This window comes from Patella vulgata, chromosome 1 (genome assembly GCF_932274485.2).
Source record: "Patella vulgata chromosome 1, xgPatVulg1.2, whole genome shotgun sequence".
In the NCBI taxonomy this organism is placed as follows: Eukaryota; Metazoa; Mollusca; class Gastropoda; family Patellidae; genus Patella; species Patella vulgata.
Genome location: NC_065879.2, coordinates 989,124 through 1,003,773, shown reverse-complemented (window position 1 = coordinate 1,003,773; position 14,650 = coordinate 989,124). Strand labels below are relative to the sequence as shown.

Genomic DNA, 14,650 nt, shown 5'->3' with positions numbered 1-14,650 from the left:
AACACACAAAATCTATTAAATAGAAACAACACACAAAATCTATTAAATAGAAACAACACACAAAATCTATCAATTAGAAGATGTGGTGAAATGAGAGAGAGAGAGATAAATGTGATCTAATATCAGAGAGAAAACAAACCCACGATGTTAGGCAGGTGAGGGATCACGTGGCTAAGTGGGTAAGACGCTGGCTCGCTAGCCTGGAGGTCGAGTGTTCGATCCCTGCATTGGCCAAGAAAGTTCATCCAGATTTTCTGGCGTGGTTCCCCCTTGTCAGTCATGCAAGACGGAGGAAATGACAAGGACAGCTGTCTAGTCGTTCGGATGGGACAAAAAACTGAGGTCCCGTGTACACATTGGCGTGCACGTAAAAGATCCCTTGGCAATTGGAATTCGATATAAGAGCAGGCTGTAGCGCCGCTGCCCGGGCAAAATTTCCCTCATAGCACACTTTATGGCGTATGCCCATCTTTATTAGCCCAGGGTAGGAGCAGAACAGTAGGACGTTAAACTCCATTTCATTTCATTTTCATTTCATTTCATTAGGCAGGTGACACTTTAACTTGTCATTAACCAGCTTGTGATTGATACATGTCATCTGACAGACGGGTCACTTAAACACCTCCAGCCAATCAGTCCCCTTTCTATCTTGGTCACCCCACCCCCTGTAAACTACGAGTTAGATCCAGGACTGGCATCTTTTATCAGAGAAATACTTTTAATATGTTTACCACAAAACAATATTCAGTATCAGGCGTGAGTCTGTGTACGGAACATGACAGTTCCGTTCCTGTGTGGATTATCTTCCCATTCATGATAACATCATATCTGGTGATACGACCAAACGGAACCTCTGGGCTAGCCCATGATACATGTACTTCATTACGTCCTAGAACTGTAACATTAGGTTTCGATGGAGCATGGGCACCAAGCTCAGCTGTTGTTCCAACCACAGATGCTTTTTCACCTTTACCCCTGGCAGTGGCAGCACAAACCTAAAAACATACGAGTTGATCACTGAATAAACACAACATTAAAAAAAAATAACAACAGACCATTTTTGTCGTTATGTTACAGATAAACATTATATTTAACATAAACTATTTATTGCTTTTACCTATAAACTGTGTATATTACCTGTAAACTGTGTGTATTACCTGTAAACTGTGTATATTACCTGTAAACTGTGTATATTACCTGAACAGTAAACTGTGAATTAGGTGTTAAACCTGTTACTATTGACGTCACATCAGTTGTAAAATCCACCTGTTTTCCACCTGTTGAAATGTAAAATAAATATGAATTATGTGGAACATGGCTATAAAAAATATCCAGACAATGAGTGTGTATTACCTGACCTACCAGAATAAAGGTTAAATATACAATCCCAATATATTAGACATATTTTAATATTCATGGTAGGTATGACGTTGCTAAGTGGGTAAGACGCTGGCTTGCTAGTCTGGAGGTCGGGTGTTCGATCCCTGCATTGGTCGAGAAAGTTCATCCAGATTTTGCGAAGTGGTTTCCCCTTGTCAGTGATGCAGGACAGAGGGCCTGACAAGGACAGCTGTCTAGTAGTTCGGATGGTACGAAAAACCGAGGTCCTGTGTATACATTGGCGTGCATGTAAAAGATTCCTTAGCAGTTGGAATCCGATATAAGAGTAGGCCGTAGTAACGCTGCCCGAGCAAAATTTCCCTCATAGCACACTGTATGGCGTATACCCGTCTTCATCAGCCCAGGTTAGGAGCAGAACAGTAGGACGTTAAACCCCATTTCATTTCATTTCATATACCTGGTAACCTTTGACCTATCTGTTTGATACTAACCTTGATATACGTGATAACCTTTGACCTGTCCATTTGTTATATCTGGTGGATCCCACCCAATCTTTAACTGTGTTATTGTACATCCTAATACACGCATATTGGTTGGTGGACCCGGTGCTGTTTGAATATATTAAACAAAAAAAATTAACGTCCACTAGACTGGGCCTGCTTGTGTATCAATTAAAAAGATGAAATGTATTAATTTAACGTACACTCGACTGAGCCCGGTGATGTTTAGACAAAATTATTAATTTAACATCCACTTCTCTGGGCCTGGTGCAGTTTAAACAAAAGGGACAAAATATGTATTAATTTAATGTCGACTCGACAAAATATGTATTCATTAGAAATAGAATAGTATGTTTCACATCCACTCAACACAAACTAGGTCATTTCTGGACAAACTAGGTCATTTCAGGAAAAACTAGGTCATTTCAGGGAAAAACTAGGTCATTTCAGGAAAAACTAGGTCATTTCAGGAAAAACTAGGTCATTTCAGGAAAAATATATTCTATGTTTTTATAATACAGTTACACACATGGACATTTGCTCTGTACATGATATACGTTTCACGGACAATATATCGATTTATATTATTAATCGATTTTAAATCTGTAAGAAGTTTGTAAACAGGTAGTTGTATATCTAATTCAATCAAATGTATAGTCATGATTAATCTGAAAACCACTATTTGTCCCATCTAAGGAACTAGGCACACATCCTTTAACACTTCCCTACATGACTCACTTCCCTACAGGACTCACTTCCCTTCTTCCTGATCTACACAGGGATTTCACTTCCTGCTCCAGACTGGGATTTGAACCCAGAAATTTCTAGTCACAAGTCTAGTGAACTGACGCTTGACTATCAGCCCACCATGCCTCACTTCCGACAAGTGCCGTAACGCTCGACTACCGGAGTCTCATTATCAGCCCACCATGCCTCACTTCTGACAAGTGCCCTAACCCTTGACTACCGGAGCCTTATTATCAATTAGAACATACCGCCTTCTAAAGTTGTTATAAAAACTACGTCTGTAAATGGACTCTCATCGTTTTCTGTTAAACATCGTAGTTTAAAACCATATTTGGTTGCAGGTTGAAGCCCGTCCACAGAACAAGAACATTGTTGACCTTTATATACACTTCGATTACCTGCAGAATAAAATATAACCATGCTAATAACGTCTGGTGCTTTCAATTCTCGACAACGGGGAATGAAGAGTCGAAAATATAAGTGTTAAAGGGCTTGCTGATACTTTCAATTCTCAACATTATGGGTTTGAAGAGTCGAAAATATGATCGTGTAAAACGACTCGCTGAGTCTTTCAATTAGTCAGATTTATTTAAGCGATTCTGATTGGACAATAAAAATCAGTTCTTGTTTTCTAGACAAGACTGATGACCTGAAGGTGTGTGATTCCTGGCAATCATAAGGTGCGTGATTCCTGGCGATCATAAGGTGTGTGATTCCTGGCAATCATAAGGTGTGTGATTCCTGGCGATCATAAGGTGCGTGATTCCTGGCAATCATAAGGTGTGTGATTCCTGGCGATCATAAGGTGTGTGATTCCTGGCGATCATAAGGTGTGTGATTCCTGGCAATCATAAGGTGTGTTAATAAGGTAGAGGTACAAAATTCATAGTCTATATATCCAGGATTTTGATAAATTAGCATACATGGTTGGGCAGGCGATCCGACCCATTGTCATTTTCAAGGCTGTATCGAGGAGAGAAAGAGAATGGGGTTAAACGTCCACTCGACACAAACTAGGTCATTTCGGGACTAACATATGGTTCAATCTTATTCAATAATTTGCTTGCGCATAGGGGTCTTTAGCTGTGGGAGGAAACCGAAGGACCCCGAGAAAACCAACAAGGTTGGAGCCTGTTTCGAAACAACTTGACTTGACTTAATGAGATACCTAATGATCGAGACCACTCGACCAGATCACCCAGTTATCAGCTCAAAGTGGATAATCTAATTACCTTCCAAAACTTGATAGGAAACTTCAAGGCCACTCTTGGGTTTGACTTCTTGCCACTGAATGTTGACTTCTGAGCCATTGATTGCTTGTATCATCAAATATAGATAAATAATATATTTCATTTACATAAACAAATTAACAAACTGTTAATAGTAGTAGCTAGCTGCCCATACAATTTTTATTTCTAATTACAGCAGTGGAAATAGATTGCTATAAACTATAAACTAATATAAACTATAAAGTTTAAGATGTTGTACATCTCTATATTCTTTTAAAAAACAACTTATAACACATTTATTTAATCAGGCTTTTAACTGACTCTGTATACAATCGTTAACATGCCCATAATCTTGTTGTTTATGTGTGATTTACATTGTCACTTTGTAAAGTGCCCCTGAACATGTTATATGAAAGGGTGTACTATAAATATGCTGTAATAATAATAATAATAATAATAATAATAATAATAATAAAGGTTATCACGAGATATCAACCGCCGATCACCTTGTGCAGGTGAAATACAAACCGCTAATGACATTAAAACATCACCATTTGCTATGGGAGATATAGTCTGGAGGTGTGTAAACATCAATAGAGAGAGAGAGAGAGAGAGAGAGAGAAATGGGGTTTAATGTCCACTCAACACAAACTAGGTCATTTCGGGACTAACATATGGTTCAATTTTATTTCAATAATTCGCTTGCATGCAGGGGGTCCTTAGCTGTGGGAGGAAACCAGAGGACTCGGAGAAAACCTATGACTGAATGACTTGGGCCACTTTCCCTGTCAGTCCTGCAGGCACTGATTTTACAGATGGGAAATTTGAAAAAAATGGCTTCCAGTACCGAGTAATTACATTTGATTAAACAAGCAGCAGGTTTCTGAACTGTTTTATTTTATAAATACATGTTTAACAAGTACCTTCAATAACAGGTAAATTTGGTTTTTCCAGACGTTTTAATATATCTAGAGTTATCTCTACTTCCTCTTTTAAATCCACGTTGACATCAGGTTCAGCTGCCGTTAACTGAAATTAAACTCATACATATTACGTCAAGTACAGCTGCTGCTAAGTTGCGTAGTACATATAATATAAGAAATATTTCTAGTTGAGATCTATCAAGGTGAACAGAAGCTTAATGACCTTATTTCTAGACGCTGATGACATAATTCTGGCCTCTATTAACTAAAAATGTCTGATAAGCAAACTTTTGAAATAGCATCCCTGTCGTTAATTGACATAAAATGCATCCATATTACAAAAATAAATGAATAATGTTTCATTGACACTTTACTTAAAGGAGCTAAATCGCTAACATTTAGGACCTAGAAATTGACATAAGTGGGTCGGAACTCATATAATACTGTAATATGAATGTATATAAACTGATATACATTCAATGGTTTCCGTTTTTACTCTAATTTCAAATCAGTTATGTTCGGCGAAATAAGCCTGAAGTCTCAATCGAATGCAAATTTTTAGCGCCTGGTTATTCAAGTCTACATACGCCGTTTGGTTTGGTGCAATATGTCTAGCTTCATTCCTCGAGTCTCTTGCTAGAACTGGGGCTGAAACGCATTATGGTACACGATTCGTGTACCAATGGCAAAAATGTTTATTTTGTCTTAAACATTGGATATCAGAAGCCCATCTTTTTCCGGTAAGATCACAGCATCAATGTTGATTTAAATTGACAAATAATTTGTGTTTTCAATGTTGAAGATTTTGGATGATATTGAGTTAGAGACTTAGCTACTTTAAATCATTTTGAGAATAACATATGGGCTAATGACGATGGGCAAACACCATAATGTTTGCTATAGGAGAAATTTTGCCCTGGCAGCAGCGCTTTGGCCTACTTTTCTGCAATCTTGTCAGTCTATTAGGTAAAAACCCATTGTGTACACACAACCTCCATTAATTATCTCATACGGACGCCCAAAGAATTTTCTAGTAGGCTCAAACCCTCACCAAGGGATGTTCTGTTTTGATTATGGGACATTTGTTGTTGTAAATTCATTGTCTAAAACACACAACAATAATTGCTTGTTTTAGTTAGAGTAAGTATTACCTTTAATGCTGTTTGTAATGGCTGATTATCTCGAAGTTTTACACATCCTTTAGGCTGACTGGCTAGTGTACGGATAGTCCTAAAATATACACAAATACATAATAGTCCTTAAAACAAAAACAAATACATAATAGTTCTAAAATATACAAAAATACATAAAATATACAAAAATACATAATAGTCATAAAATATACAAATATACATAATAGTCATAAAACATACAAATATACATAATAGTCCTAAAACATACACAAAAATACATAAAATATACAAAAATACAGAATAGTCCTAAAATATACACAAATATATATCTGTTATGTATTAATCTTTGGTTACAGTATTGAAATAACTACACTGAGTATATTATGGTAATAGTGACTTTTGACCATTCTAACATAATACTACTTCCCGTGTATGACCAATCATAGATAAGAAAAACCATGCGGTCTGCGGTCTGCGGTCTGCGGTCCGACATGTCTGTAGTAGAAACTAACTGAGTAGAAATATATAAAGTATATTCATTTAAAACATGTGTTAGCTGTTTGAATATTTTGCAATATCAAAACTGTGTAATCAACATAAAATCATTTGCTAGATATCTCCCAACCTAATTCTAGATCCAAATACTCATAAAATACATCAAGATATATATGTAATAAACTTACATGGCGGCAAACCAGCCTGTCTCGCTATCTTCAGACTTCAACAAATGTGATAACACCGACAAAACTTCCTCTATAAGAGGATTCTTTAATAATCTACTATGGCCTTCATCGTTAGTTGCTAGGCAACTCAGAGCAAAACATGCATTCTTACTGGCTCCGAGATCGGGGCAACTCAACATACGGGCTAAAGATGATATCTACCACAAAAAATAAACATTGAACACAATTTAAACTTGGTACAAAATTTCATTTTATAAAAGAGAAATATGTCAGATTTTGGAGAGATTTTTAAGAGATATCTTTCACTTTTCATAAATGATATTTGCTTGTGATAGCAATGGAACGAAAACAGAGAAAACCATGATCTTTCATCTCACCATTTTATCCGATTCAGGTAATGTCAGTAGCCTCTGTCTTCCAGATTCCATATCACATAATCTTCCTATAGCAAATGCTGCATTCATCCCCCGTCCTGTAAAACAAGTCAATTTATAATCTTAAAGTGACTTTCAGGGATAGAAGAACATAATTAACAGAATACAATTCTATATGGGAAATCAATCAAAGGTTTTATTCTAATAAATTGACCTCAAGTTTACCTCATTGTGCTTGATAACGATAAGATGATACTTGTAAAAACGATGTGCAGTGATTTCCCATAACAATTGTGTCCTGTTTAATTACAGATATAAACAGGCATCTTGTTCTTCCAGTACTCTCTTGTCACTTCTGACATCTGAATATGACGACATTCTGTGAAATCCGTCATCATTTTCATTTCCCGATTTATTTCCTTATTACTTCAACAGAAAAAGTTTTGAGTAGTCCAGATTCTGAATATTTCGAATTACGACATCAATCAGCGTTCCTGTCACACAATTTGCATTTTATTAACACTGGATAATCTTTGGGTGTTAACCGACAAGCAATCACTAATCAATTATCTGCGAGCACAAGACATGTGTTGGGCTTTGTTTATTGGGTTGATTGAGGCAATTGAGTATTCGGACATGCTGTGTAATCCGGCATATTGTATTGATCCTGTACGATGTCAGAATTGACAGAGTTCACTGTAGTTAACAAACCAAATAAAATTAGTTAACAGTAAACGATGCTATCAAAAGATAAAATAATGGGAATTATTCAAGAATATTTTAAGTACAAGCAGTTACAATTTCTGAATCAGATAGTGTGATTAATAATAGACAATTATTTTGGAAATGAAATGAAATGGGGTTTAACGTCCTACTGTTCTGCTCCTAACATGGGCTAATGAAGACGGGCATACGCCATACAGTGTGCTATGAGGGAAATTTTGCCTGGACAGCGGCGCTACGGCCTACTCTTATATCGAATTCCAACTGTCAAGGGATCTTTTACGTGCATGCCAAAGTGTACAAGGGACCTCAGTTTTTCGTCCGACAATAATTTTGAATTGAATCAAGTTTTTGCTAATTTATAGATTTTCAATTGTAAGAAACATGGTGTATTAGAGATGTATGTTTTTACACTATGTAATGTTTCAGTACGAGATATAAATATATAGGAGAGAGAAATGGGATTTAACGTCCACTTGACACAAACCAGGTCATTTCGGGACTAACACATTGTCCAATTTCATTTCAATAATTCGCATGCCCGTAGGGGTCTTTAGCAGTGAGAGGAAACCGGAGGACCCAGAGAAAACCCACGAGATTGGACAGGTGACCCTACTCCTACAACCCGGGAATTGAAACCATACCAGTTGACTCAACGACAGACCTTATGACACACGCTAACCATTCAGCCATCCAACCCCCTTATAAGATATATACTATAGCCTAACAACAGTTTTACTACTTTAAAGATATGTGTATGTAAGATTTAGATAAACAGCTGATAGTTCTTGCTATCATAGTTCAAAAATATATAATGAATAAGTAATCCATTGAAAATTGACGTCAAATTACTTTATTCTGAGCAAGGTTATAACTGTTTGAAGTACAGCGTAGTCACGATTTTCATTTCTACTGTTATTACAATAATAAACAAAGTCTTGATTATCCATTTTTAGATTAAATCATTTAATGGAAATCATGCTCAAATCTGTTAAAAATCACAACCATCCGATGGTCTACATAGTAGATTATAGGATATTCATGTTATTAAATGTCTAATTAATAATCTAAATAACGTTTGAGCCCAAACGAAAGATCTGCAATAGAGAGATTGATGCAGTGATTCTCAACCAGGTGTGCCATGACACACAGGTGGGCCACGAGATATTCCTAAGTTGAGTATTCACAGGTGTCTACTGATAAGTTCATAGCTGTGTTTTTCTTTATTTAGTTTGAGTCACTCTATGTATCTATGACTTGTCTGTGTCTAGGGCTGTATGCTGTCTGACTTACCATGTTTTTATATTACAAAATCAAAACATTTTTCATATATATTTAGCCAGGTGTTCTAATGTGTGCCATTGGCATAAAAAACATGAGAGAGAGAGAGAGAGAGAGAGAGAGAGAGAGAGAGAAATGGGGTTTAAGTCCACTTGACACAAACTAGGTCATGTCGGGACTAACATATGGTTTAATTCTATTTACATAATTCGCTTGCGCGTAGGGGTCTTTAGCAGTGGGAGGAAACTGGAGGACCCGGAGAAAACCCACGAGGTTGGACAGGCGACCCTACTCCTTGTCAAGTACAACCGGGGATTCGAAACCACGCCAGTCGTCTCAATGACAGACTTTAAGATACAGCGCGCGCAAGCTAACCATTCAGCCATCCAATCCCCCAACAAAATCAGAGAACCACTGGATTAATGTATCTTTAAAGTAAGTGTTTACTAACCTGCTTCGTCTGTTCCGAGTGACATGATGAGCTTAACGAGGATATTTAACGACAATGGATGACTTAATATTTTATTACAACCATCTTCTGATATCGATAATCTGTAAATATACCCCAACATCAAATCACGTTTTAACCTGACAAAACAGGAATGTATATAAATTGATTTACATTCAATCTTTTCTGTTTTTACTCTAATTCCTAATCAGTTATATTTGGCGAAATACGCCAGACGTCTCAATCGAAAGGCAATCGTTAGCATTTGCTTATTCCAATCTACAACCATATTTATTGTGCATGGCGTCACCGTTTGACATGACTTGTGGAATATGTCTAGCCTCATTCTTCGAGTCCCCTGTACCAATGGTAAAATGTTTATTTTATCTTAAATATTGGATATCAGAAGCCCATCTTTTCCCAGTAAGATCACAACATCAATGTTATTTTAAACTGACAAATAATTCGTGGTTGCAATGTCGAAGACTTTGGATTACATTGAGTTAGAGACTTACATGTAGATTCTTTAAATGGAATGGGCTTTAGCTTTTCACTTATCTGCACCAATTTTTCTGGCTAGAACAGGGCCCCCGTTTGTTTTCTTTATTTTTTATTTATTTCAAGTTTAAAATGTCTGTGTTTTTGTCTCATCCATGTGTCTACAGTTACTACTAGGTCAGACAATAGGATCTATACCTGACTGTACCTGGGTATTAGAGTACTACTAGGTCAGACAATAATTTAAATCAAGTTATCACGAAAAATAAAAACACATAAATAAAACAATATTCCTCTAATCAAGGTCGATTTATCATGGTTGGACCATTATAATAGGCACCAGATTGTGTCATGGTTGAACCATTATAATAGGAACCAGAAAAAAAAAACAAGAGTTAATCTGTTAGGGATATTTATCAGATCTTACAATAAACAGTGAACATGTTTACACTACTCTGTCACTCAACCACTCCAAAGAAATATTAGGACCTACATGGCTCCCTCAGGTTGGCTACTAGGACCTACCTGGGTATTACGACCTACCTGCCTATTAGGATCTATACCCGACTGTACCTGGGTATAAGAGGACCTATCTGGGTATTAGAGGACCTACCTGGGTATAAGAGGACCTACCTGGCTATAACAAGAGCTGCATTACTTGCTGTCCACATATTTTCTGTATGTAATAATGCTGTCACATGATCTAATAGCATATTTAAACAGGAAACTGATAACATCCAATCACGACCTTGGGGACTTTCGGCCTAAACCAGAGAAAAATAAAATGGGGAATGAAAATGATGGGACTAACAAACTGTAATTGGTATATCGTTATTTCGGGACTAACATGGTACAATTGGTATATCGTTATTTCGGGACTAACATGGTGAAATTGGTATATCGTTATTTCAGGATTAACGTGGTGCAATTGGTATATCATTATTTCGGGACTAACATGGTGCAATTGGTATATCGATTTTTCGTGACATCCGAACAACTACACATTGTCCCTTGCCAAGCCCTCCATCCTGAACCACTGACAAAGGGGAAAATCATGATGAATGTTCTTGGATAAACACCGGGGGTCGAACCCAAGAGCTCCAGGTTAGCGAGCCAACATCTTACTCACTGAACCACCACCACTCATGAACTGTTATTGCAGAGAGAGAGAGAGAAATAGAGAGAGAGAGAGAGAGAGAGAGAGAGAGAGAGAGAGAGAGAGATTTAAGTCCACTTAACACAGATTAAGTCCTTTCGGGACTAATAACATATGCTTCAATTTTATTTCAATAATTCACTTGCACATAGAGGAATTTAGCTGTGGGATGAAACCCACAAGGTTGGACAGGCGACCCTACACCTTGTCACGTACAAGCTGGGAATGGAAAGCAAACCAGAGAACCTTCAGGAAATCCTGATTCAACTGGTTAAAGCTTAGAAAATTAACCCTCTGTTAATCATATATAGATGACACACAGCGGATTACAAACATAGTTTACATGGCAACAAAATATACGCCCAACCACATGGTCTTAGGCTCAAATGGGCACAAAACCAGACCCAATTTTTTCTACCGCATTTTTGATTAGAATACGATGCCTAGTGGTAATCTGTCAGCCATTGGGGCATTTTCGAGATATTTGGGGTCAAAAGACAAATGAGGTCATTTACACTGAAAATTTTACCATAGAAAAGTTGGATCTGGTTTTGTGCCCATTTGATGGACACCTCCTGCACTGAGCCTCTGGTCTAACAAGCCTGGCACCGAGTTCACAAAGCAATCTCAGACTTAAGTTAAGAATTTACTCAACTTTCAATCACTGTTTATGAGAAATATCTTTGATCCAGAAACACAAAAATTTGTACATAATTTCTTATTGATGTATTTGATACATTAAAACAACAAAAGTTTTATAATGGGCTATATTTTAGTTAGAATAAGGCGAACAATTTTGAGTAAATTTTTAACTTTAAATCTGAGAATGCTTTTTGAACTCGGGACCAGAATGCTACTTCGATGACACAAAACTGAACTATAAAAAAATATACCAGAGTTCCCATTGTACCCGCAGCATTCATGACGGATTCAGAATCATTGAAAGCCAGCATCCGCGTCAGGTTTGGTAGAATCTTCTCACTCTCGGCACGACCAGAGTGGGCAAGGGCAAGAACTCTGTAACAGCCCAACTCCGACTCGGCCAATGTACCAATAATATAGGCAGCATTTCCAGCAACTCTGAAACAATGTTAAAAGAAAAATTAATCTTTGTAAGAAATTTGGGTTAAAAATATCTGGTACCGGCGGTGCAGCTTTCACGCAAAATAGAACCAAAATATTATTCCAGTAGTTCCATGTGTATGAGGTTTCTGTATGGGCTTAGTATCAATAGAAGATGAGGCTGATATTAATAAATTGTTTGATTGAACATAAGCTTGGTACTAATTTATAATATAATCAGAACTACATTTTACATACTGAAAAACAACCTAAAATCATAAAAATATGTATTTTGTGGTGAAATGACATGGAGTTTAACATCCTTCAGTTCTGCCATTTCAGATCTGTTGCTACTGCTAGTGGGGGGGGGGGGGCGGGGGCAGCCTAACCAATGTCACTTGTCTTTACAGGGCGCCCATACTGATATGGGCATGTTGGTCGTTGACTTCGTATTGCGTCCAATGGAAAGGGAGCGGTTCAGCTAAGGGCCCACATTTTGTGGTGAAATACAGGAATATTAAAAACTAACCATATGAGGAGTTGAGGGATTCTAAATTAATCAGAAGGCTAGTCTGTCTAACCTCATTATAGGTTTTCTCTGGGTACTCCTGTTTACTCTCCGATATTAAGGACCCCTATTTTTTCTCTGGGTCCTCCAGTTTTCCGCCTGATGTTAAAGATCCCTATACTTAAGTATTGGTTGAAATAAAATTGTGCATATTATGTTAGTCCCAAAATTACCTAAATCAAGTGTCTCTCTCTCTCCGCATTTCATTTCTTCTCTCCTAGAATAAGATATTCCTAGGTTCAACATTCAAGACACAGAGATAGGGAAATTGGGTTTAACGTCCACTCAACACAAACTAGGTCATTTCAGGACTAACATATGGTTCAATTTTATTTCAATAATTCGCTTGCACATAGGGGTCTTTAGCAGTGGGAGGAAACCGGAGGACCCAAAGAAAATCCATGAGGTTGGACAGGCGACCCTACTTCTTGTCATGTACAACCGGGGAATCCCTAGGTTCAAATGGATTTAAGATCCATAGGCCTGTGGTGGGGCGGTGCATTTAAAAAAGGCACTTTTAGGCCATTTCATAGATTTTTAATTTTTTAATTTCTTCTCCTAAACCATGCATTTTATGGTGAAGCAAATTTGGTGGTTGTGTTGCTGGGAGTGTCTGTGATGGGTGGGCGTAGATGAAGGATATTATTTTGACATTTTTCACATATTTAATTCAACTTCAACTTTCTAAATTGGGGGGGGGGGCGGGGGTGCTGAAAGTGTGAAACTGGCTAAATAATGTGAACTTAATGCCTAACATAGGTCATTTTGGGACTGACTTATGCCCATATGCACATAGCTATAGAATTCTTTGGAGGAACTCGGAGAACCCAGAGAAAACTCACTCTCAAACTTGTTGGAGCCCTTACCCACCTCACAAGCAATGAAATGAACCATTTCGGCCGTTGGCATGACTGTCAAAAATATAATAAAAATTCAACAATATCCAGCTATTATTATTAGTAGTAGGCCTACTGTAACAAAATTTCTGTTATTGAAAATACTTATACTTATATGACATTATTAAAACTTTAAATATTAGGGGGGGGGGGGTATAATCCTGTACCTGGTGATATCTTCCCCTAGTAATCTCACCAAACCCCATAGGAAATCTTCTGATCCGGAATGACACAGAAACGAGCTGATCGTGCGATCCTTTTCTGCATGCAAATCATCAACCAATTTTTCTAGTGCCGCATGAGAAGTCGAGTCAGTCCTCAATAGATGGGGAAAATAGTCCTCTTTATTCCAATTACATGCCATTTTTTCAACGACAGTTTCATTAAAAAGGTTGAGCACTAGTTCTTTTCAATCATTTAGAATTTAAAGGCACTTTTATATTTCCTGAAATTACAAAAAACAGCAGCATTTTCCATTTTGTTTACATCGTATCCAATGTTTGACAGCCAGTCTCGTTATATCTCGTATAACGGGACACTGCGAGATCCAATATGTCAGCGCCCTGTATTTAGCAGAAAAAGTCCTATCAAAAGTTTATTTTCTCGATAAAAGACCACCAAAGCCGCTATTTATTGCATTAAATTCGTATACAGTAACGTAAAAAAAGGTCTAGTCAACAAAATATTATGGAAGTTAGCAAATCGTTTTATTTTGGTTGTTTTTGAATTACTAAATCTCATTCTCAACGTTAGTTTAGTCGTTATTTTAATTTTTATTGTTATGGAAATGGAATAAGTTGTCGAAAGAGCGATTCGTTTATAGATTGAACTGAACGTTTGTAGAAGATTCTCTAACCAGTGGCCTCCTATGCCACCACTGAGTTTGATTTTTCAGAACTCCCCCCCCCCCCCCACACTCCTTAATACAAACTGTTCCATTTTTGACCCCAGCCAAGGTAGTTGAGCGTTCTAAGGTTTTGTATCTGTATGTATACAGCACATAGGACCAATTCTGGCATACCACACTGGTGATCGAGTCGCCCTTATTAGCATTGTTGAAGGGCTTCCTTAAAGGTACATTAGTTAAG

The 14,650-nt window shown here is 37.4% G+C and overlaps 1 protein-coding gene across 2 annotated transcripts in view; it reads right to left on the bottom strand.

Moving 5' to 3' along the window:
* The window catches only part of LOC126808515 (uncharacterized), a 29,692-nt gene extending 15,633 nt beyond the window's left edge, over nt 1-14,059 (bottom strand). For both annotated transcript variants that reach the window (XM_050533281.2, XM_050533282.2), the window contains exons 1-13: nt 13,730-14,059; nt 11,930-12,116; nt 10,514-10,644; nt 9,386-9,486; nt 6,934-7,028; nt 6,557-6,753; nt 5,892-5,970; nt 4,741-4,846; nt 3,821-3,904; nt 2,837-2,986; nt 1,833-1,949; nt 1,198-1,277; nt 732-995 (exon numbers count right to left, since the gene is read on the bottom strand). In XM_050533281.2, the coding sequence (XP_050389238.1) occupies nt 732-995; nt 1,198-1,277; nt 1,833-1,949; nt 2,837-2,986; nt 3,821-3,904; nt 4,741-4,846; nt 5,892-5,970; nt 6,557-6,753; nt 6,934-7,028; nt 9,386-9,486; nt 10,514-10,644; nt 11,930-12,116; nt 13,730-13,926 (1,788 nt within the window). In that variant the 5' untranslated portion in view covers nt 13,927-14,059. The remainder of the gene's footprint in view (nt 1-731; nt 996-1,197; nt 1,278-1,832; nt 1,950-2,836; nt 2,987-3,820; nt 3,905-4,740; nt 4,847-5,891; nt 5,971-6,556; nt 6,754-6,933; nt 7,029-9,385; nt 9,487-10,513; nt 10,645-11,929; nt 12,117-13,729) is intronic.
* Between the last annotated feature and the right edge of the window lie 591 nt (nt 14,060-14,650).